Here is a 23,099-nt window from a genome sequence, read left to right as displayed (position 1 = left end):
TTCCCCCTAGTTTCTCTCTCACAACCTACTCTAGAGACTAGCTCCAAAACAGCTAAGAGGAAGGACACACTTAGAGTAGACTTATCATCTAAAATTAACCAAGATTTGGCATCTCACCTAGATTTGTAAGACTTACATCTCATTCACAATAGTGAAGCATCCTTAAGCAACAATTGTTTATCTGGTAACTTGGTAATAATTTGTTTTAAGCAAGTAGTTGATTCTATTCAACACACTGGTCTTCATAATAAATCTAATCAAATCACTTAACTTGCTAATTCAACCAAGTTGCTAGGTCGTTCAATTGTGTCTCGCGGATTTATCAGTTTCCAACAAGTCTCTGATCTTCACATTTCATAGGGACTACCCCCATAGCTTGTTGTAGGGAGACAGGTAGAACGGAGCAGACGGGGATCAGAGTGACAACCCTTGCCCTAACTCGTCGTCGCATTTGAGGTGTATAATTCGGGTGATAACACAGCCAAGCTTTAATCATGATCAATGGCTCAAATCATCTTAGACTATGTCAAATCACTTTTGAGAAGTCTCTACAGCAAAAGTCAATTTCCTTAATTAATACACTTTAATTAATCAGTTTTCCTAAGTTAGACTTAAGAAATATTTAATTATCTAGTCAATTAATTTAATTAAGGTATTTCAAAGTCATATCTCGTGAAAACATTTCTAGGTATTGGAGATCTCATGTTCCTTAGCCTCTTAGACACTTCAAAGACTAGAACACATGTCTGATGCTACTCCAAACTCCATCTCCAAAAACAAACACCCCCTCCTAGCGAGGTAGGTATTCTCTCTCCTTAACGTATTCCTCTACATCTGGTAGTTGGACTGGTCACATTGCTGGTGTCTGACATCTGTGATACAACTAGCTCTCACTGTCCACCACACTACTGCGCATACTCGGATTCATCTGCCACTAATCTGTAGTTGAACCTGTTACCCACCACTTTGTGGGTGATATCCCTAGGAGAAAAAATTTCTCCATGATGGTCCTCAGTCGACAGCCCCTTGCAGCCACCAACTAGATCATTGTGCCATTTTTCTGCCACCTAAGCCAGCTATGTGGTCCCTCACCCATCTGTCATGATCATATGTTTGAAGGTGGGCCTCCCAAGCCTAAAGGTATGCCTTGTCATTTAGTAATTGAGTATTTTAGTTTACTTATCATGGAAACTCTTGGGCATGGAATAATGGGGGGATTCGGCAGAAAGAGTGGACTAGGTTTGTGCTCTTGTCCCCTAGGTCTCTTTTGGGATGTTAACCTTGAACCCTAGTCCCGTGGGATCTCTTTTACTAGCCTTTGGGTTTCTGGGATGGTATTACATGGGAAACCCTGATTTTGGATGCGTGGTCCCGCTCCCCAATTCACATATATCACTCCCCTTCCACTCATTATAACCCCTTTCATCACTTCTCCCACCTAGGTCCACATAGGGTCAGCCACCCCTTCCCCTTGCCAACACCTTGGGTCGAGCCTGGAACGATGCCCCAGAGGTTGATGCAACTAAAAAGAAAAGAAAAAGCATAATTGGCCACATTCAACAGGAAATTGTACCACAAAATGCAAAAGATGGTTGGGACAAACACATTTAGCACGTGGGCAAAATCCATTACATGAGCTCTATGTTGAAGAATCTAGGGCAATTATAGATAATGAGATTCTTCTAGGCATGATAACTATTTGTGAGGTGTTTTTCAATTTTTCTTATTCCAATCTTCACTTATTATTATTAGAGTGTATCTTCGTTAGTTCATCAAATAGCTACCAAAACAAAGAGACAAGAACACAAGATGTTGGCATCCTACCAGGGCCAAAACCTCTCCCTCTTGGAGAGGAAAACCTGCACTAAATTCTTCTTATAGAGATTCCAATTGATGAATACCAAGACCGTGACCCTTGACCTACTAGGCCACTCCAAGACCAAGACACCAATCCTCTTCTTACTACTGAGATCATCATCAACACTGTTGCTTTACCTTGATCATTATTCTTGCACCTTCACTGAGATGACTGTTGTATCATATCTCCATCTTCACTTAGATCATTATTGCACTCTTACTGAGATCATCATCACTGTTGCACTGAGATCATTACTACACCACTGATATCTTTATTGAGACACCATCGAGACCACAATTGCATCTATGCTGGGATCATGACTGTATCTAGGAAGTAAGCCAAGATAGAGTGTATCACAGTGTGATCACAGAGATCCTTTTCATCACCAATATATCAAGGTTGTAACCACGTTTAGTATGTTGAGACAGTTTGTGACTGCAGTTATATGCCGAGACAATGAGTGTTTGTCGAGATCATTCTTATCATATGTATGCTTGAGACTATGACTGAGTTGTATGCTGAGATAGTGAGTGAAGAGACCGAGACATTATCTTTGCAGTACCCATTCGAAAAACACAAAGACTATTACTCATCCGAGACCTGAACCATTGAGCTTGTCTGAAGTGACTTGACCGAGATTCCTGCACTCCTGTACCCATCTGAAGTTCTGTGCCTCTGTCATCATCCGAAGTTTCAGAGAGATCCGAAAATTTGCCTTTCTGTGGTGACCCTACACGCCTATTTATAGTAGTTAGGTCTCTGTAAATAAGTTGACATGTTAGGGTGAACCGATGTGTCCCTATTTCTGGGCCAACTTGTCATTAATATTCATTTTGAGGCCGAATAAATTGTTTTCTTCATCGTTTTGCAGGCAGACTTCTTCGTGCTTGTCTTGGAGGATTGTGCTTGTCTTGGAGGGTTGTGCTAGACTTGTATACATTTCATATATGCTCAAGAAGAGCTCTTTACATATGTTAGTGACTCTTTGACCTTCCTAGACCTATGGAATGAGTAGGAAACTCATTCTTATAATTGACAAAAATAATATTTCTTTTTCTTGACAAGTACAAAGATCAAAATTACATTTGTAAATACCGAACCTAGTTACACTTTCTTCAACACTCTACCCCTTCCATGGCCATCACCCTGGTTCCTATAGGCTCTAGATGAGTCTCCTTTATCATTTAGGAACCCATGATTGTCCCAACCCCTGGTGGGCGATGAGTCGTCCCACCTTAAAAGGGGTATTCACTGTTATACTTCGTACATTATGCTCTCTCATTTCTTTGATGTAGAGACTGAACATAATTAAACAGAATTTAACAGCCATTCAGTAAAGGCTTCTAAAATTAAACATCATGAGCCTGTGATAAAAATTCCTAGATTTTATAGATTTAACTAACATAACTAATGAGAGTACTTACCTGTAATCCTGCGTTTGATGATGCCTCAAACTGCTCCTGCTTCAATTACCAAAAGATCAAAACCACCCAGCCAAACTGAGCATAACCTTGCTTACTCAGTCTAGTAAACTTCTCAATTGAAGCTAACTGTTCCCCTGTGCCCAGAAACCTCAGAACAAGCAAGGCTCCATTGTTTCTCATGAACTCTGTGTACCAATTTTTTTCTCCTGTTTCTTCCCCCTCTCAAATTTGTTCCCTACTCCTTATATGTGGTTTCTTGGCGGTGGTCGCTCCCTCCACCTGCAACCCACCGCTTCACCTTCTCGTGACACCCATCCCATGTCACGTGATATATTGATTTTTTAATTTAATATCCTTTTGTTTGTTTTTAATATAATACTTTATCTTTACTTTATTTTTATTATTTTATTAACTGATTAATATAATTTATTAATATTAATATAATTTATTTTTATTTATTTTATAGATAGGTCTTACATTTGAGCCCAAAGCAATTAACCAAAAGAAATCATAAAAGGCCAAAGGCATATAGAGAAGGGTGGAAAAATCAAAGTCAGGGTAACTCATCTACCACGATTGCTCCCTCCTACACATCATTTACCCAAGTGTGGGCTTCCCTTTTATTGGCTACCCTTGTACCATGGCATGTGACTCGGCTTGTTCCCCTTCACCCCTTCTTCATTCCATCAGTGTATCACATGCCACCACCATTTAAAGGATGTACCATGAACATATCACCCCCTTTAGAAGCAAAAACCACCTAATAGGATGATTGGTTAACCCCTCTTGGAGCTTGGAGACATTAGCACATGCCAAAGCCCACTATGGAAGGGCATGCCATTATGAAGTGCCCACTTGTTTTCCATGGTTTGTAAACTCTTTTACTTGATTGCTTTAATGACTTGATATGCTGGAAGGTATGGGGATGCATTGGATCTTATGCAGGATTGCAGATGGTCTTCATTTTGGGTTTGGTCTCCCTATACGGGGTCCTAACCCTCCAGAGGGCTACATTGGCACATGTAGGGTGTGTGTAGAGAGCCATGGGCTTCCACAGCAACATGTACCATCCCATGGATCCCCAAAGTCATTCAGAGATCGCTTATGGTTCACCTATTGGACAAGGAAGATGCACCTAGTTCCCCATGCCCAACCAGCCCCACAGTTACATTATGCACTTGGAAAATGACCCAGGACTTGTATGGTGATGTGGCATCACTTATACCATCATCCGAGCCCTTGCAAATGGTCTACAAGCATCTTCGATTTGTTTGGAGACCCATGAGGACACTTGTGTGCACCTACACCCACTTGGGAGCACCACAGGTTTATCACTTGGAGAATAAGGGGCCACCCCCTTGTCCACTACATTTGGGAGTCCTATTCCACATTTTGGCACCTATGGATTTCAATAGGCCTCCTCCAAGGCCCAAGGACATGCATTATTGATCATTCGACCTCTTGAGAGGATTATTCTTTTGATTATGAGCTAGTTTGGTGAACTTGTCACCAAAAGTTAGTTATTTTGCACATTATTTTATTTTGGGGGTTGTATTAGACCTCATTAGGCAAATCGAATTCATTTAGACATGTATAAATACAAGTTATGTGATTTCATTTTAGCATCATCACTTGGATTTGGAATTTGTATCTCTTTAGAGATTTTCGCTTTCCTTCTTGGAGAACGAATTTTTCGAGCATGGAATGAATTTTGATGTTTGGATTATTTTCTCATGTATTGGAGCTTCTTGAATGGCGAATTTTAGATGGTTGGATATATTCTTACACATGTAAGTGCAATTTAATGCTATTCTTTCTTTCTCTTTTGTCACATACATTGTTGTTGGGATTTCACTATACTAGGGTTGATTTGTTGCATCCATTTATGCGAAGTTGTGGAAATTTTGTTTCTAGATAGTGATCCTTTATGTATGGGCCATGTATAATGAATGAATGTTCTTAGGGATGTTTCATTACTGAAATTCATCATGATAAGCCATATGTTTGCAAAACGAAGTATAAAATCTTTGAAGTTGCTTTTGTTGTTGCCATAATGCTAAGCGAAGTTGTATTTGAGGCCCCCTTGACTTAGAAAATCCAAAAGTCCATAATAATAATTTTACCTGACTCCAATATCCCCAAAGGATTAGGCACTGGTCCACCATAAGGTGATCACCTTAAACCTTATTTCTTCTCCTCCCTCTTCTTTTCTAGGCCTAGCCCATTAGGTCTCCTAGGGCATCATTTATCTCACAAACCACCCACTCAAAAAATTCAATCTCTTGGCATCCTCTGCACTGGTGTGTCTCCTAGGTGCCCTCCAATTTTGAAGAAATTTCGACAGTGGGATTTTGAGATATCTCAAGCCCTAGCCTCGAGATTGAATCTTGCCCTGGGTTTCCTTAGGCTAGAAACCTCATTGGGATCCTTACATTGTCTTGCATTGAAAATTCTTTCTCTAGTCCCTTTCTCCCTCCGAAATAGGTCCAGCATAGCGTTGGTTGTTAAACCCTATCCCCTTAACCTAACCCCGGGTCCACTTGGTCCTGTGTGGTCCCATACACTATTAAGGTTAATTCTTCAAGGATCACTTGGAATCCAAGCTTTCACAATAATTTTAAGGCCTAGGAACCTCCATTATAAGATACATACCCTAAACCTAAACCTTGAAATTCTCCTTAAGCCCTTCCTTGAGATCTTTCAACCTTGCCTTCCAAAGCAAACAAGCCATATATATGAGCCTCTCTTTTAAATAGGCTTCCAGGATCAACCCTCACCCTATCATTGGTCCATCCATTTCGTGATTCTTATCATACAAGGTCTCCTCCCATCGGTGAAAGTCTGTAAAGAGTAGGGAGCCTTAGTCGAGGTGAAAGTGGGCTATCACTCCATTGTTTCCCTTACCCTAGTAGTAGCCCTTCAAGGATCCCCTTTTAGGACCCCTGCTAGTTTGAGAGGTAATAGAAACAATCTCTGATCTCAAGCTGCTCAAGCCTCTATGTTGCTACTGTTGTGCTGCCACTGCACTGTACTGCATCTACGTTGTTGCTATCACTGCAATTGTGTACTCATCTCCTCTAATCCTGAAGCACTAAGCATCTATAGGGTCGCTCCCTCTGAAGCTAGACTCCCTCTAAGTCTCAACGTCCTAGTAGGAAATCTCTCTACTCCCTTCTGGCAACTCGCAACTATCCTTCTGTACTGGAAACTGGAAAGCGTAGTTCTGCGCTGGGAATCTCATTGGCTGGAACTACACTTGCTACCTGCAACAGGGAAATTCGCACTACCTGTGTCACTACAACTGTCTCTGAAAGACTGACTGTGCCTGCTAACACTAAACTCGTGTACTTCCCTTATCACGATTGTTCCTCCTGGCTGGAAACTCTCTCGTGGAGTCTCACTCTGGATGAAACTGTACCTACTCCCTGCAACTGGACAATTCACACTACCACCAATACACATGAATTTCCTGCAACTGCAACTAGAAACTCGATCTCCCTGATCTACTGTGCCACCGCACTCTCTCTCAGACCTCAGACTGTGCTAGGATCCGCAACTGCGTCTTGAATAACTGACTCTGCAACTGCCTCTTAAGCATCTAACTACTTCAAGCTCTGCAACTGTCATCCAAGTAACTGACTGCCACTAGCTCTACACTGTCTACTGAGCATCACCCAACTGGCTCTACACTCTCTCGAATATCTAACTACAACTAGTTAACACTAATCTCCTGCTACTTTTATTTGGGCCCCTATAGCGAGGGTAATGATCCATGTGAAGAATATACAACAACTAGATCAGATCTATTGATCAATCCCTCCATGACTAGATCTAGACCTCCTTGTTGCTCCTTCCTCGAATCCTTGCTCGATCTGGGACACTGGAGTCTCATACTCCTCCTAGATCTGGTGCCCCTCTATCTCTTTTCAAGCCTAGTCCCTAGTTGGGACCCTTCTTCGCTTTGCAACTCGCACTAGATAGCTCGGACGTCCTCCGACAACTAGATGTTGATTTGTTGCCCAGATCTGCGTTCTGGCTAACTCGTACGGCCTCTTCTGGCAATCTCATACAATCATCTCTGGAAAGTTGTAAAAAACTACGAAATTCAAATACTGGAGAATTTTAACGCAAGAAATTCCCATTCTCCTTCCAGAAACTAGATTTGGCCTCCTCGGCTACTCGCACTCCTCCTGGAATGTGCAGATCTATTCTTGCACTGGCAGATTTATTTTTGCACTAGCCTCATGTGTCTGTCTTGGAACTCGCACTCTCTGTTACTTCCTTCTAGGCAGCCTACTCCACCTTCTAGCACACACACTGTTGACCTTAGAATTCGCACTGGCCGAACTAGCAACTCTATGTGGCCTTCTGCTACTGGAATTTCAATCTCCTCTCCCTAGCTAGAAAACTGGAAACCCTCTGAGAAATTGTTGGAAATTCCCTTTGTGTGCTTTCTCTTCCTTCCTTGCACAAATCAACAACCACAAACCCCTGTTGCAAATCTTTTGTGCCCAGATCTACTTTGTGAATTGACTAATCTGCTCACAGAATTACTTCCTGGCAATACCACTGCCTGTTGCCACAAATCTGGAGCAAAATCAACTTTTCCTCCTTCTAGATCTGGAAATCGATTTTTTGTGCCTCGGTTATTCGCGCCCCTGGCCAGCGTGCGCGGATCTAGAAGTTGGTGCTTCAAATCTCCCTCTGAAACTGCATGATCTGCTTTCTTTCGCCTCTGAGCCTCAAATTTGATCAACTCGCTTTGATACCATGTGAAAAACCCACGATTGCAATAAACTGGAAACTATCCTTCTAATTGATGCATTTTATTTGTCTTTTGTTATTTAAGTAACGAAAAATAAAGCAACACTTACTACTGCAGTCTTCACAATTAAAAATAAATGTTGTGGAAATAAATCAAGAACTAAGAAATAGATGCACACACATAAAAATGACAGTAATATTTTTGGACTAATGTCCCCAAAAAAGCCCCAAAGGGAAAATCGGTGCAGCAAATGAGGGTTATATTTTATTATCTTAAGAAAATTAGAGATTATATCGATTTGCTTGCCATACATTGGCTAATCTCTGGAAAATTATCTCCACCACTCCAACAAGCAGATTGAGCTAGAAACCATTTGTTTCCCTTGCAAAAACAAACTCGGCCTCCTCTAGTAAATGCGCACAAAAAAACGTTGTTGCAAGAAATACACACTAGCTGGAAACTGAGATTTTGTTGATCCTGCACTCACACTAGGCAACTCGCTCTGTCCTCTAGAATTGGTTTCCAACAAGTGGAAATACGATTTGTTGCCCAGATTTGCACACTGGAGAACTCGCACCCACTGGTACGACCTTTCTTCTGACTCTGGAAATTTGTGGAAATCTTCCGTGGAAATCTCTCTCCAATTTCTGCTAAAACCCTTTCACTGATGCTCTCCTAGCTCAAACTCTTACCTTGTGAATACTGCACACTGGGAAATTTGCACTGCCCTGCTATCTTGCTCCTTCGATGTGTCTTCTCCAAGCCCCATCGACTTTCTCTTATAATTCTCTCACTGGAGCACTAATGGCCAAGATCTAATTGTGATCAATGGCCCAGATAATCTTAGACTTCGTCAAACCACTTTTGAGAAGTCTCTAGAGCAAAAGTCGATTTCCTTAATGAATACACTTTAATTAACAAATTTTCCTAAGTTCGACTTGGGAAATATTTAATTATTCGGTCAATTAACTTAATTAAGGTATTTCGGAGTCACATCTCGCAAAACCATTTCTTGGTATTGGATATTTCGTGTTCCTTAGCCTCTTAGAAACTTAAGAGACTAGAACACCTTTCTAATGGTACTCCAAACTCCATCTCCAAAAACTAACATTCTACATCTACTAAACTAACTGACACTAATTGTCACTTCCTGCTATACCACAAGATCATGGTTGATCCCATGCTAAAACATTAGATGTGGACTTTCTATAGACAGCACTCCTAGGCCAATCGGAATTTGTCTACCCATGCAGCTCTACTCCACCAACTCCAACATATTTGATCCCAAAGTCCATTGTACCTCACAATTATCTCAGCACATGCTTCACTCCCACCTAATGAACCTGTCTCAGCTCCACCATGTACTAGTTGAGTGTGTTCACAACAAAACAAATATTGAACCTAGTGTTGACCAAATACATCAAGGAACCTATCAGTTGCCTATGCAGTGTGGGTTCCACCAGCTCACCCTCAGCCTCTTTGAGTTAGTGATCATCAATGTAGACATATGCCTACAATCCTCCATGTTGAACCTCCTCAAGATCTCAACTGCATACTTGCCCTACCCTAGAAAAATCTCTTTGTTGATGCTATGCCACCAACCCCAAAAAGTAGTACATTTGTGAAAATTTCATCTATTGCAGTAACTGGAAATTATTCTCCTAATTGTTAATTTAATTTAACAATTTATTTGCCCATACAAACAACGAATAATTCTCTACTGCAATTTTCACCATAAAAATACTGCGGAAAATAAAATACTGGAAACTGAGAAATTTTAGCACACACAAAAATTTAACACAGTTGTTTTTGGACAATTGTCCCTGGAAAAACCCAACTTCAGAAAACTGGTGCAGAAGATGAGGGTTTTAGTATTATTCTTCAGCAGCAAATCTGAGTACAATAATTTAGATGCTCTATTGGCGATCTAACCTAAGGAAAAATATTGGAAAAAATATTGTGAGAAATTTTCCACACCCCTCAGCTAATTTATGTTCCCGAAACTTTCTCCCTACCCACACGTAGATCCTTCTGCGTCAACCTCTCCGTAGTGCTTGCACAGACCCTCTGGGAATTTCGCACTCCCTCTCACTGCTTCTCCCGGAACTGGAATACTTCCTTCGAAAATGTTGTTGGCCTCCTCTACCACCTACTACTCACCCTCTGGCTCTATCTTCTCTGTTGAGTCTCTGCTACTGAGAGAATTGAATTGCTTGGGCAATTGAGTATCTACACTGGTGTGTTCTCCATCACCACATCGCTCCCTTCTTATATCTCCCTGTTGGTACTCCAACATCCAAGATTAAATCTTAATCGATGGCTTAGATCATTTTTGGATCGATCTGTGTAAGTTTGTAGAGAATTCTCACCTTGGCTTAGTTAATTTTGATTAATTAACCAGTTTTCCTAAGTTTAGGCTTAGGAAACATTAAAAAAATTGGTTAATAATCTAATTAAGTCATCTCTAGGTGGAATTTCCAGAAACGATTTCTAGGTTTTGGAGAGCCCATGTATTTAGCCTCTCCACCAATTTTTTTTGGCTAGAACACATCCGATGCTACAAAAACTAACAACATGAAGTTGATGTCCATCTCGAACTCTAAAGCAAGGTCCTCCTTGCACGTCCCTATGAACTTCTTTGATCCCGTCGAGAAAAGATCGTTAGCATAAAGGACCAAGATAGCAGCTCATCTTCAACAAGTACATAGTACAAGTTAGGGTCCACCTCTCACTTGGTGAAGCCCAAACCAAGAAGATATCAATCGATCCTGGCATACCATACGCGCAGAGGCTGCTTCAGCCCATAAAAGGTCTTCTTCAACCTACATACATGAGACTCTCTCCCATGCACCTCAAAGCCATAAGGCTGCTCAATATGCACCTCTTCCTCAATCAACTCGTTGAGGAAAGCAATCTTCACATGCATCTAATGTATCCTCCACCCCATTTCTTAAGCAATCAACATGATTGCTCTAATGGATACATATCTAGTGACAAGTGTGAATGTCTCCTCGTAATCCACTCCTTCCTGTTGGGAGAACCCTCTCGCCAAAAACCTCGCTTTGTACTCTCAACACTACCATCAACTGCATGGTTAATCTTGAAGATCCATCGAGAAGAGACCACAAACTTTCCCTCCAACCTCGACACTATTTCCCACATGTCATTCCTCGTGATCGAGCTATGCTCCTTCACCATGGCATCCCTCCGGACCTGCACATCTAAAGCCTCCTCAAAAGTATAAGGCTCGGACTCACCAAGGCCAAATAACTAGAAATTCTCATTGGTGGTCTTCTCTACCTGAAGGTTCTGCTAGGAGCCTCCACATGCTCCTCAGCATCCCTCAAGGTCTGCTCAGCCCATCTCAACCTCCTCTAACTAGAGCTCGAAGGAGCATCTCACTCCTCCTCCAGATCTATTACGTTGTGTCCCTATTGTTGGTGTTGTTGGTCCATGCTCAAACTTAGGAGCCTCTTGCTCCTAATCCTCTACCCCTGTTGGCTCTCTATCATGAGATCTCTTAAATGTCCTACCCTCATCGAATCTGACATCCCAACTAACGATAATTCTACTTTGTCCTAGAATGTAGACTCAATAGGCCTTTGAGACCTCATTGTAGCCCATAAATATGCCCCTTTCTGACAAGGGCTCCAGCTTAGTCCTTTTCTCCATAGGAACGTGAACATAAACAATACTACCAAAAATATGCAAATGAATTACCTCTGGATTCACTCCTATAAACATCTCCACGGGAGTCTTGTCCTCTAATACTCTGTGAGGAATCCTATTCTGCAAATACACAGATGTATTGCAGGCCTCCACCCACAAAAACATGGGTAATTCTTGGTCATAAACCATTGCCCTCGCTGCCTCTAATGGTCTTGTTTTTCCAATCGGCAACCCCATTCTACTGACGGTTGTAAGGTACGGTGACCTCTTTTCTAATCCTTGTTGCCCTGCAAAAATCCTGGAACTCATTGGAAGTATACTGACCCCCATTATCCGACCTCAACACCTTAATCCTCTTCCCGGTCTGGTTCTCCACAAGAGCTTTAAACTCTTGAAACCAACCGAACACCTCACCTTTGGGCTTCAAGAAGTAGACATAAGTCTTCCTTGAAAAATCATCTATGAATGTTGCAAAGTACAATGACCCTCTAATTGATTCCACTGACATAGGACCAGAAATGTCTAAATGTACCAAGTCCAACACACACTTGGACCTGGTCTCTCTCTGAGGAAACGTAGCCTTGGCCAACTTGCAAAAGTTGGTTGGAGAATGTTAACAACAGTCAGTTTATGGACGGAAGTTGTATCAAGGAAATATATATTCCCTTTATCTCTGGAGGACTAGATTCGGTATCAAAATTAGAGCAAACAAAACGTATCAACCATATGAAAGCCAGTGATTGATTCTTTCAACATCATTGGGTCAGGATTGGCATGGAGACTGGGATCAGGTGAGAGGGTTCGAATTGGTCTCGATCCATGGTTAGGCAGTGGGGATCAGCATATCCTTCCTCCTAAAGTGGTGAATTATCTGACTGTGCGAGGTAAAAAAAATTAAATCAAATTGTTGATCCGGATAGCACAACTATTTGGGGACAGGGTTGGCTATCAGCACAGCCTTTAAATTTACCTGTAGAATGGCATCAGTTGTGAAATGATTACATCAGAACCCTCAATAATACACATGTCAAGATAATTGATAGGGAGGATGAACTTCTTTGGATCCATTCAGCGCACGAGAGATACACTCTGAAAGAAGGATATGTATAAGTATATGCTGGAAAAGAACCTGAGGTATAGTTATGGTGGTGGAAGCATATATGGAAACTAAGAAAGCCCAACTAAAGCTCGATTACTTTTATGGTGTCTCTTGGAAAATAAAGTCCCTACAAGCGATAATTTAAAAATAGATCATTACATGTCCCATCACGGTGTGATTTATGCAAAGGCGCAGAGGAATCTGTAGATCGTATTTTTGCTTCCGATCCTAAAACAGTTCAGATATGGAATATGATCTATCAAGCTTTAGTTGTTCGCATCAGATGGTAGGGAGAATCATTTAACGAGGCCTAGAGGTCGTGGTGGGGTGACGCCTCTTCAAACAAATTATGGAGCCTTCCTCCGCTTATTTGTTGGGGCATATGGCTTGGGAGAAATTGAATAATCTTTCAAGACAAAGATATTTATCCAGAGCAGATTGGGGCTCGGGTGGTGGCGATATATAATCTCCTTCCTAAAGAAGAGCCAGATCCAAAACTCGATCGATCGTTGTTGAACACATTGATCATACCATGTCGTGGGCTTACTTTGACGGTTCAGCACAAAACGGCAGATGCAGCAGGCAGACTATTCTATATTTAAATAGTGATCATTTTTTCAAGCTAAAGTGTGGATTGGGGTCCGGTACAAACAATTTTGCAGAATTATATAGCCTCAGATTGCTTCTACTCTTTGCATTAGAAAAAGGGTGGCGACAGCTACAGGTTTTTGGTGACTCCAGAGTGATTGTTGATTGGTTTAACCAGCAGTCTATATGTCACGTGCACACACTCAGGAACATATTGAATGAAGTATTAATGATTAAAGGACAGTTTGATCTTATTACATGTCATCATATTTGCAGGGAAAGGAACGCCATTTCCGAATGTCTATCCAAAGAAGGCGCGTAGCAGATCCGGGAGATATGGCAGATATTAGAGCAGAATGGGAATGAACACTATCATTACTATCACCATCCTTTTGATGAGCTCCTTCGCGCATATGCAGATCTTGAATGACACACATATCATACACCTTATTTTGGTCTTTTGTACACTGACTTATATATCACAGTTTTGATGATTATGCTTAGCAGATACAATGACATTAATACAGGACAGTAATTTATAGGTGCTTTTATTTTGAGATACCGACAGTTTTTTGTATAATTATGTATATTGGATGATGCATGGACACTATACAGATGATTGTTGAGTGATCAACAGTCACATTTTGGATATGCTATATCAGCATCTACAGTATGTAGTTTTCACTTTTATTAATGAAAATTACGATTTTTCCCTTGGTAAAAGAAAAAGTAGTCAAGGCAATTCATAATCAAATATATTGTTGAAGCTTACCTTATCAATGTGGTGAAATATTTATTTATTTAAAATTTCAAAAAGATAATTCTAACGTTTACAACTTATGATTCCAACAATATAAAAATTGAAATGGCTAAAATGGCACAAATATCAGACTCACAATAGATTGAACTACGAGAATAAGTGTATATACCCATGCAAAATGCGAGTAATAACCCTACATAGCTCCTGAGGAATCTGGATTGCAAGAAGTTGCAAATGCAAATCAAACTTCGACTTCTCTAACGAAACACTTCTGCAATAGGTGGGATCCTCCTCATTTTGCTTCAACTCGTTCACTGAAGTCAAGAAGGACAAACAAACAATCAAGAACCAAAAAAATACGAACAAAGCAAACTCCCTTCTAAAGAATAAAGTACCATTCTAATACTATAGTAAACCACAATTCTTACTTGAAATGATATATTTGAGGATAATCCACATTGTTGACAATTTGTTACGTCAACCAATAGTAAGGAAGGATGACCCTAACTTGTATGTTTTCCTGGCCATAACATAACCCTTTTGTGCTATCATGATCTTGCATATCATGTCTTATTAGAACTTTTCATTATTACAATCATCCAAAGCAGAATATATTGAGCATATCTAAATTGAGGATAGCGTATATTGAAATGGATTCAGAAGTTAAGGATGAAGAGGACCCAACACACTCAAGGATTCAGTTAGAAGATGAGTAGCATTAACAAATCACTTTCAATTTCTGTGAACTTGAGATCAAGTTGCACAAAAAGATGATCCAGATGAAACTACAAGTTTAACTTATAATGTTTGAAATTTCCAGTCTTCCAAAACCAGATACAAGATAAGTCCTGGTTTTTCTTGGAGACATAGAAGAGAAAAGAATGAAAGGGGCAATAGAAATTGATCTTTTACAATTCCTTTACATTTATAATCTGATCACTATTACTATTCCTTTACATATATAATCTGATCATGAGTAAATATACATAACAGAATTTGTTTGTTGTTAAGGGAGCCATCAAACTCAACCAACACACACATTGTTCTGGAGCCTATCTGAACATAAGTCCTGGTTTTTTCTGGATACATCGAAGAGAAAAGAATGAAAGAGGCAATAGAAATTGATTTATTGCTATTCCTTTACATTTATAATCTGATCACTATTACTATTCCTTTACATATATAATCTGATCATGAGTAAATATACATAACAGAATTTGTTTTGTTGTTAAGGAAGCCATCAAACTCAACTAATACACACATTGTTCTAGAGACTTTCTGTTATGTTCCAAAAACCGGAATCTGATTTTCTTCTAGTTTTTTTAATTTTGATACAAATTAATGGAAAGTTAAAGTGCTAACGGCAGCAACCAAAAAAGAAACAGATAGTAATGATTGTACCAGCAACAGTGGATTCAGTTCTAACAACAGACAATTCTACCAATTTACCAACAGTAGACCTGATAGCAAATTTCAACTATACTAACAGCAGGAGAAAAACAACAGTAACAACACTTGAATGCTCATAAGTACTCAGCACCTAAGATCTAAAACTATCCTGAGAAGGTGTGGATGCCAACTAGACCAAATACAAGTCTGTAAGGATGTTTGCTCTTAGCCCAAAAAGTCTCTTCCAGACTACCTGTAGTGGTACCATTCCCAAAAAGTCCCTCATTGCAATACCTGTTACCCACCACCTGTGGGCGACACCCATAGGAGAATTCTTCTCCTAGATTGTCTTCAGCCGGCAGCCGGAAGCCCCGAGATAGCTTGACGTCCGCCACCTAAGCCAGCCATTATGCATCCTCGCCCATCTATCATGATCGTGTGTTTGAAGGTGGGCCTTCCAAGCCAGAAGGTATGGCTTTCATTATGTAGTTGGGCATTTTTGTTTACTTATCATAGACGCTTTTGGGCATGGATTAGTGGGAAGATTCAGCGGAAAGAGTGGACTTGGTTTGTACTCTTGTCCCCTTGTCCAACTGAGTGGTTAACCTTGTATCCTAGTCCCGTGGAATCTCCTTATAGGCTACTAGCTATAAGGGTGGCACTACATGGGAAACCTCGATTTTGGTTGCCTTGTCCCACTTCTTGACATCACATACTTCACTCCCCTCCGCTCATTATAATCCCTTTCCACATATTTCCCATTTGGGTCCACATCTGTCCATTGGGTCCACAAGGAGTTAGCCTCCCCCTCCCCTTATCCACACTTTGGGTCGGGCCTAGAATTATGCCCTGAAGGTTGATGCAACTAAAAAGAAAGTAAAAAGCATAATTTGGCCACTCTCAATAGGAAATGTACCATAAAATGCAAAAGATGGTCAGACATACAAATTTAGCACATGGGCAAAAGCCAACATGAGCTCTACCCCTATCATCATGGCCATCACCCTGGTTCCTAGGGCCCCTCATATTGGCCCCCTGCATCATTAAGGAACCCATGATTGTCCCAACCCCTGGTGGGTGATGAATTGCCCAACCTTAAGGGGGTAATCACTGCTATATCTTACACATCATGCTCTCATTCCCTGGAGCCCCGAGCAATTATAAAAGAAAAATCAATAAAAAGCAAAAGGCATATGAAGGGTGGAAAAACAAATGTCGGGGTAACTCATGTACCACGATAGCTCCCTCCTACACCTATACACCCAAGTATGGGCCTCCCTCCTTATGGCTACCCTTGTACCATGGCATGTGGCTTCAAACCTTCCTTGATGCCCCACTTTGTTCCATTATTATATCACATGACACCAGCTATATGCCTGATGTACCATGGACCTGTCACTCCCTTAGAGGTAGAAACCACTTAATAGGGTCCTTGATTAACCTCCTTCTTGAACTTGGGGACACTTGTACACTCTAAATCCCATTATGAAAGGGCATGCCACTATGAAGTGCCCACTTGGTTCCATGACTTGTAAGCTCATTTGTTCAATTACACTAATGATTTGTTGTACTAGAAGGTGAGGAGACGCATTAGATCTTATGCAGGATTGTAGGTGGGTCTTTGTCCTGGGGTTTGGTCTCCCTATACATGGTCCAAGCCCTCCAAAGGGTCATATTGGCATTTATAGGGTGTGCGTTGAGAGCCATGGGCCTCCACTATAGCAGAGAGTAGATAGCCATGCCATGGGATCCTTTAGCACCACTCATTTCTCGCTTGTGTTCCACTTGTTTGATGATGATGATGCACCTGGACCACCTTGCCCAGTCGGCTACACACTTGCACCACACACTTGGCAGTTGATCCAGGGCCCATATGAGGTTGTGTCTCACCCAATGTTTTTAAAACCGGAACCGGTGACCGGACCGATCCACCTAATGAACCGGTTTACCGACCGGAACCAGTCGAACCAGGACTGGTTAGGTCTAAACAAACCGGTTTTAGAAAAATACATTAAATAATTATTTTTTAATGAAACAAAACTATTTTTAAGATTCAAAACCATGATTCCAAGCCAATAGAGACAAAATATGCAAAGTTTTCTCATTTATATACCATGTAAAGTTGAATATATCAAAATGGCACAGAGTGCAATACATATCATCGACAAAATAGTAAAATACATAAGCAATGACTCAAATAAACAATTTGTTTTGTTTGCAATTTTATTGCCATAAAAAAACCTTTATCTTGCACTGTGTTAGAGTCAGTCCTTACAGCCCTCCGTCAGAGATCTTTTCGCTTTTGCATATTATTTTTAGGTGTCTCGCATGTTCCACTTCGTTGCATTCCGCTAGGGGCATGCCATTGACTGACAAGAGGGTCTGGTTGTCTTGTGTTTCCTCATGATTGTACCTGCAGGGTTAGTCCAAATTCCTAGAACAATTGCCAAAGTTCATCGTCATAAATAATTGGTTTCGTTAAAGAAGAGTCTTAGTCTTAGAGTCTAGGGTTTTCAGTCCTTTGCATATATGTAATAGAAGCCTGCAGGTCATGAGGTTTTTCAAAGATTTTCATTTTATATTCTTTCTCAAAAAAGCATTTAAGGGCATTTTTAGTCCAAAACTCTGTTTTGGAACTAAAAATTGTCAAACTTTATTTTTGTAATATTTGTATTTGTTTCATCATAAGAAGATTCAGATGCAAGCCTCTGATCTTTTCCAAAGCCAAATGCCATATCCCTGCAAAAAATCAACAAAAATGATCAGTCCAACCTCAGAAAAGCATGAAAAAATCAAAAAGCAGTGTTGTATGGAAAGACCAAAAGTGAAAAATGCCAAACCTTACAAAGTGGGTTTTGAAATCAAATTAAATCAAATGAGATATTTTGTTTACTTATAAAAGGGGAAAACAAGTTCATTTACTCACAAAATCCCAAAGCAACATCGGGTCTAAGTGTTTGAAGGCCAAATCCGTGAGTTGCATACTTGTAGACTGTTTTGGAGGGTGCGCTACGCATCGAGACAGTGCGCTACGCACCGGGCAGTGCGCTACGCATTGGGTTAGCGCGGCCAGTGTAAAAATACACGGGCGCTACGCATCGGACCGTGCGCTACGCGTTGAGATGGTGCGCTACGCACTCAGTCCAGCAAGTAATTTCTCTATGTTCATGCGCCCAGATCGTGTCTAATTGCCTCCAAATCTGCAAGTAGGTGTTCTATGTCCGGTCTAATCAATTTCATATTGTTTATAATGGGTTTGAAGAGAAATATGATGTGATGAATGTAAAAAAAATTTGAAACCCTAGGCCTCACCAAAATCTGCCTTAAGGGTATTTATGGATGATTGGTGAAGATTTTTCTGCCTTCCCTTGGTGAAACATAGCCTCATATCCATATGTAAGCTTTGAGCCAAACAATACTTCATATTTTGGTTCATTTGTCAAACTGTCCTTATGACTGTTTTATGCCCACAATAAAACAGAATGTCCATTATGGCATAAGTTTTATGATGTTTAGGTTGGCTTTTGAGTATGTGTTAAACTTGTGATTTCACCACAGCTACAACATACATCCTACATATTGCAGACCTCCTATATATTGCAGTCATTGTGTTTCCAAAGTCATGTCAGATACAGATTCAACTTATGAGCAGGAGAATGACAGTGATTCTACAACAGAGGGTAATGTGCCTCGGAGGTCTCGCAGAGGTGGCAAAGGTGGAAAGCATCTCAGAGAAGATCCCACTTCTTTAGCTCAATAGTAGGCTTGCCCGCTTGCAATGGATTGTTTTCGCCATCAGTGATGCTATCACTATTGCGAGCTAATTTCACAACTTCAACATCATCGTGAATTAGCTCGCCTGTTTGTTCTACATTTACATGATGGCCATGTAAACCTTGCTGGAGTTAATTTCATTTTGTCACCAGAGACTATTGCAGAGGCCACCGGGATACCAAATATTGGAGAGCAATGGAATAAACGTCAGCAACTAGAGAAGTCCTATTATGAGCCATACATCAAACTTGGGTATATGAGGCATTTGAGTAGAGTTTTTCCTTTCCAGTACCTGAATGATTAGTTTGCACCTTTGATGAAGCTCATCATTCGCTATTTCAGTTGTGAGGGCAGATTTTCCCGTCTTTATGCGTACCATGTCCGTTTGTTGATGCATTTTACAAGGGTACGTCTGATGAACATTCCATACTTCATGTTTCACAACATAGAGAGGATGGTTGTATTAGTACAAAGGAAGACCCCAGCACAGCAGCACAGGAGTATTTATCATTATGCGCTAATCAAGATCGTAGTGGTTCAGTAGCTGGCGCAGCAGGGTATTACTTGGGAGGATTTCATTTCTCGCGACCTCTTCACAGTGCCACAGCCACCTCCCGAGATTGTTCATGATGAGGGAGGCCCTTCACATCAGTTTGACATTCCTGAGACCGAGCATGTCAGCGCTCCAGCATGTGTGACATATCAGCGAGGCCACAGGGCCTTATTTGCAGCTACACGGCGAGTATTATCTCCACATGGTGTGGAAGGGGTCTCACCTTCTTCTTCAGTACAGGTACAGGTTCAGGACAGAGGCAAGGAGCCAATTTACGAGGAGGGCCATTCCGGTGATCATGATGTTGATGTTGCATTGAGTGATGTGGATAGGAGCTCTCCTAGCTCGAAACAAAAAACCGAGATTGATAGCTTGAATGAGAAGTTGCTGAAGGCAGAGTGTCAAATCAAATACTTGGAGCAGCGCAATAAACAGTTAGAGGACGAGCACATGCTTATAGAGCTGCAACGAATCCGTGAAGACCGTAGGTTGGCTCGTAAAAGACCGGGCGATTTGACACCTGTTGCACGGCAATTTGTGCTTGAGAAGGTCAACCGACATTTGGAGGGGTTGTTGGCAAAGGCCAATAGAGACAAAGACTTGCTTCGTCACATGAAGAATCATTACTGGGCTCGCATGCATGTTTGTAAAGCAAAAATGAAAATTTTGCAAAGGAGGTTGAGCAAAGCACTAAAACGACGAAAGAGGCTAGATCCGCTTCGAGTTTTGGCCGAGGCTTCGCTGGCTGAACATGACACATGATGGAGGGTCTTCGCTCCGAATTTGAGCAAATTTGGAGAAAATTTTGTCATTTCGAAATTTTTGGTCTCAAAAAACAATTTTTTCTGCTCAATGGGTAGCGCACCCGCGCGCTCGCTTTTGATTGGGGCACTTGCTAGAGAAAAACCTTATATTTTTGGGTTTGTCATGATGAAATATACATGCTCAGTTATTGCCAAGGCATTTCATCAAGTTCTGGATGATCAAAAGGCCTAAAAACATCATGAAAACCACCTTGTTGCCACCTTTTGCAACAGCTGGAAGTACTTCTAGGAGAATGCAGTTTTGGAGGGGCAAATGAGCTCCAAATTGGAAAATTCCACTTGGGTTGGAAAGTAGACATCCAGGGCTTTCCAACGAGCTATCATGAGCTCAATTTGGATGTCGGGAAGTGCCCCAAAAACAGGCTGAAATGTGCGCTACGCATTGGGGTTTTTGGTCCAGTTTTCATCGTCCAGCTCAGGAATTCGGCCAGTTTTCACCAGTTTCACTCCTTAATGTAATTTTTGACCCAACATGATGTAATTTGATGTATGTAAGGTAACATGGCACTTATCTACCTTCTTCTAGATGATTCATTCACAAATTAGCAAGCAATTAATGTAATGAATCAGTTTCCTTCTTTTTAGAGGCAGGTTGTTTTGGTCACCTAGATTCCTGCTCCATGTTTAGAATTTGTTGAAACTGCTCTTAGAAGGAGGAGCTCGACCCCTAGAGGTTAGGGAATGAGGTTAGCTTGGTCTATATATGTAAATTTTCATTCAGTAGCACAGGTTGGACTCTTGGGAAGATTTTGGACACTATTGTACATATTTTTTCACATTTGGGCTAAGGAAAGATCAGAGATTTTGCAGCACCTGTTGGGATCCTTGTGGCTTTGTGTGTTGATGGTGTGTTTCTTTCTGTAATTGTAAGTTGTTAATGTGTATCACTTTCCTTCTTTCATCTTCTGCAATTGAACAAATGAAGTGTTAAGGTAGAATCCATAGATTGTTATGCTCTGCCTTTAAGTTTGTTTGATTTTCTATGTTTTTTCATCAATTTGAAGAGGATCCAAATTCTCTTTGCCCTCTTCAACTCCTTGTCAATCTAATCTGTCCATACACCTGATCAAAAGACATCAAGACTATTGCCTAACTCGCCCCAACTCGATCTCTGCAAAAATCTGACCTCAATCCCCGCACCCAAAATTGGTTTTCCCATTTCTCCAACAAAAACTCAAAACTCTAAATCAAAATCTTCCTATCTCTTTACTAGCCTAAAATCAGTATAAATTTGAGTCATCTCAGCCCCTTTGAAGACCTTTTGCCGAGATAGACCCGGAGAGAGCCCTCTCCTGTCCTCGTAGGGCTAGCTACGAGGTTGAGCATGGTTTGATGTTGCCTTGAGTTTTGCCTTCCTCAGCCTGAGGCAAATTTGAGAGTTAACACACTGAATCACCACGATGAAAAGATATGGTTGTTCATTAATAATGAAAAATGGTTCACTTGCCTCCACCATGTTTGGCTCTCTGAGATCATCAAAGATAGACCCTACAATGCTTTCTCTATGCTTCATGAGATGGTCTTTGACGCTGATTGGAATTGGAGTAATTGAGTATGCCAATTAGACATTTCTTTATTAAACTCTAAATATCCATGTCAGAGATAGGATCTCCACAAACAAACCAGTAATACAAATGCCATCTATGCCTTACAATAAAAAAAGTATCAAAATCCTCATCCTCTTGGCCGTCATGCTCTTCATTACATGAGGGAACGATAGCACCTAAAAGGTTTTCATCTTCAGGGTTCTTCTACAAAATATACCCTCTCCGAATCATCAAAAGAATCATTCCTAAATTCAGAAACTTGGAAGGGAATATGAATTACGAAACCCTTGCCTTCATGCAAGTGTATCTCATCATCACAATGTGCTTCATTTGAGACATGATGACATGCATATTATTTAATAGAAACATGGGGTACTACAACAAGGCCTTCGTCACACTTTTCTTCCTCAGATCTAAAATCTCATGCATATATGGTTCAAGTGATGAGAGAGAATGCTAGTCATCCTCATACAATTCATTTCAAAGCTTCCAATCATGTCAGAGATAGGATCCCCACAAACAAAACAGCAATACAAATGGTGGAGGCTGGCATGGCAGGTAACCGACCGGTTAGGACAGGTTAGGGTCAAAAATCGGCCAAAGCACCTTCCTGACTGGGTTTTTCAGCCGGTCGCAACTGGTGGCCTAGCTGACTGACCGGTTTGACCGGTTACCGGTTAAGACCGGCCGGTTTCAAAAACACTAGTCTCACCATGGGAGACAAAGGGAGGGGTTGCATCATTGTTCCAGCCCTTGCAGATGGGATACATGCTTGTTCGATCCAGTTGGAGACCCATGAGGATGATTTTGTGCCCCCACAACCACTTGGGAGCACCACAGGTCATTTGC

The 23,099-nt window shown here is 41.0% G+C and overlaps 1 protein-coding gene across 5 annotated transcripts in view; it reads right to left on the bottom strand.

Annotated features, from left to right (window-relative positions):
- LOC149237750 (S-adenosyl-L-methionine-dependent methyltransferases superfamily protein) overlaps positions 1-23,099 on the bottom strand; it is a 277,949-nt gene that overhangs the window by 201,186 nt on the left and 53,664 nt on the right. The window contains exons 2-3 of one of the 5 annotated variants that reach the window (XM_089372762.1): positions 14,592-14,683; positions 14,333-14,477 (exon numbers count right to left, since the gene is read on the bottom strand). In XM_089372762.1, the coding sequence (XP_089228888.1) occupies positions 14,333-14,477; positions 14,592-14,622 (176 nt within the window). In that variant the 5' untranslated portion in view covers positions 14,623-14,683. Of the gene's footprint in view, positions 1-14,299; positions 14,478-14,591; positions 14,684-23,099 lie in introns of those variants that run through there. The other 4 variants (XM_089372761.1, XM_089372765.1, XM_089372766.1 and 1 more) reach the window with 4 other exon arrangements.

Source organism: Pinus tabuliformis, chromosome 8 (assembly GCF_031772625.1).
Source record: "Pinus tabuliformis cultivar Carrire ecotype Pingquan chromosome 8, CPIR1, whole genome shotgun sequence".
Lineage (NCBI taxonomy): Eukaryota > Viridiplantae > Streptophyta > Pinopsida > Pinales > Pinaceae > Pinus > Pinus tabuliformis.
Note: the sequence above shows the minus strand (reverse complement) of the source record. Positions and strands in the feature narration are given on the sequence as shown.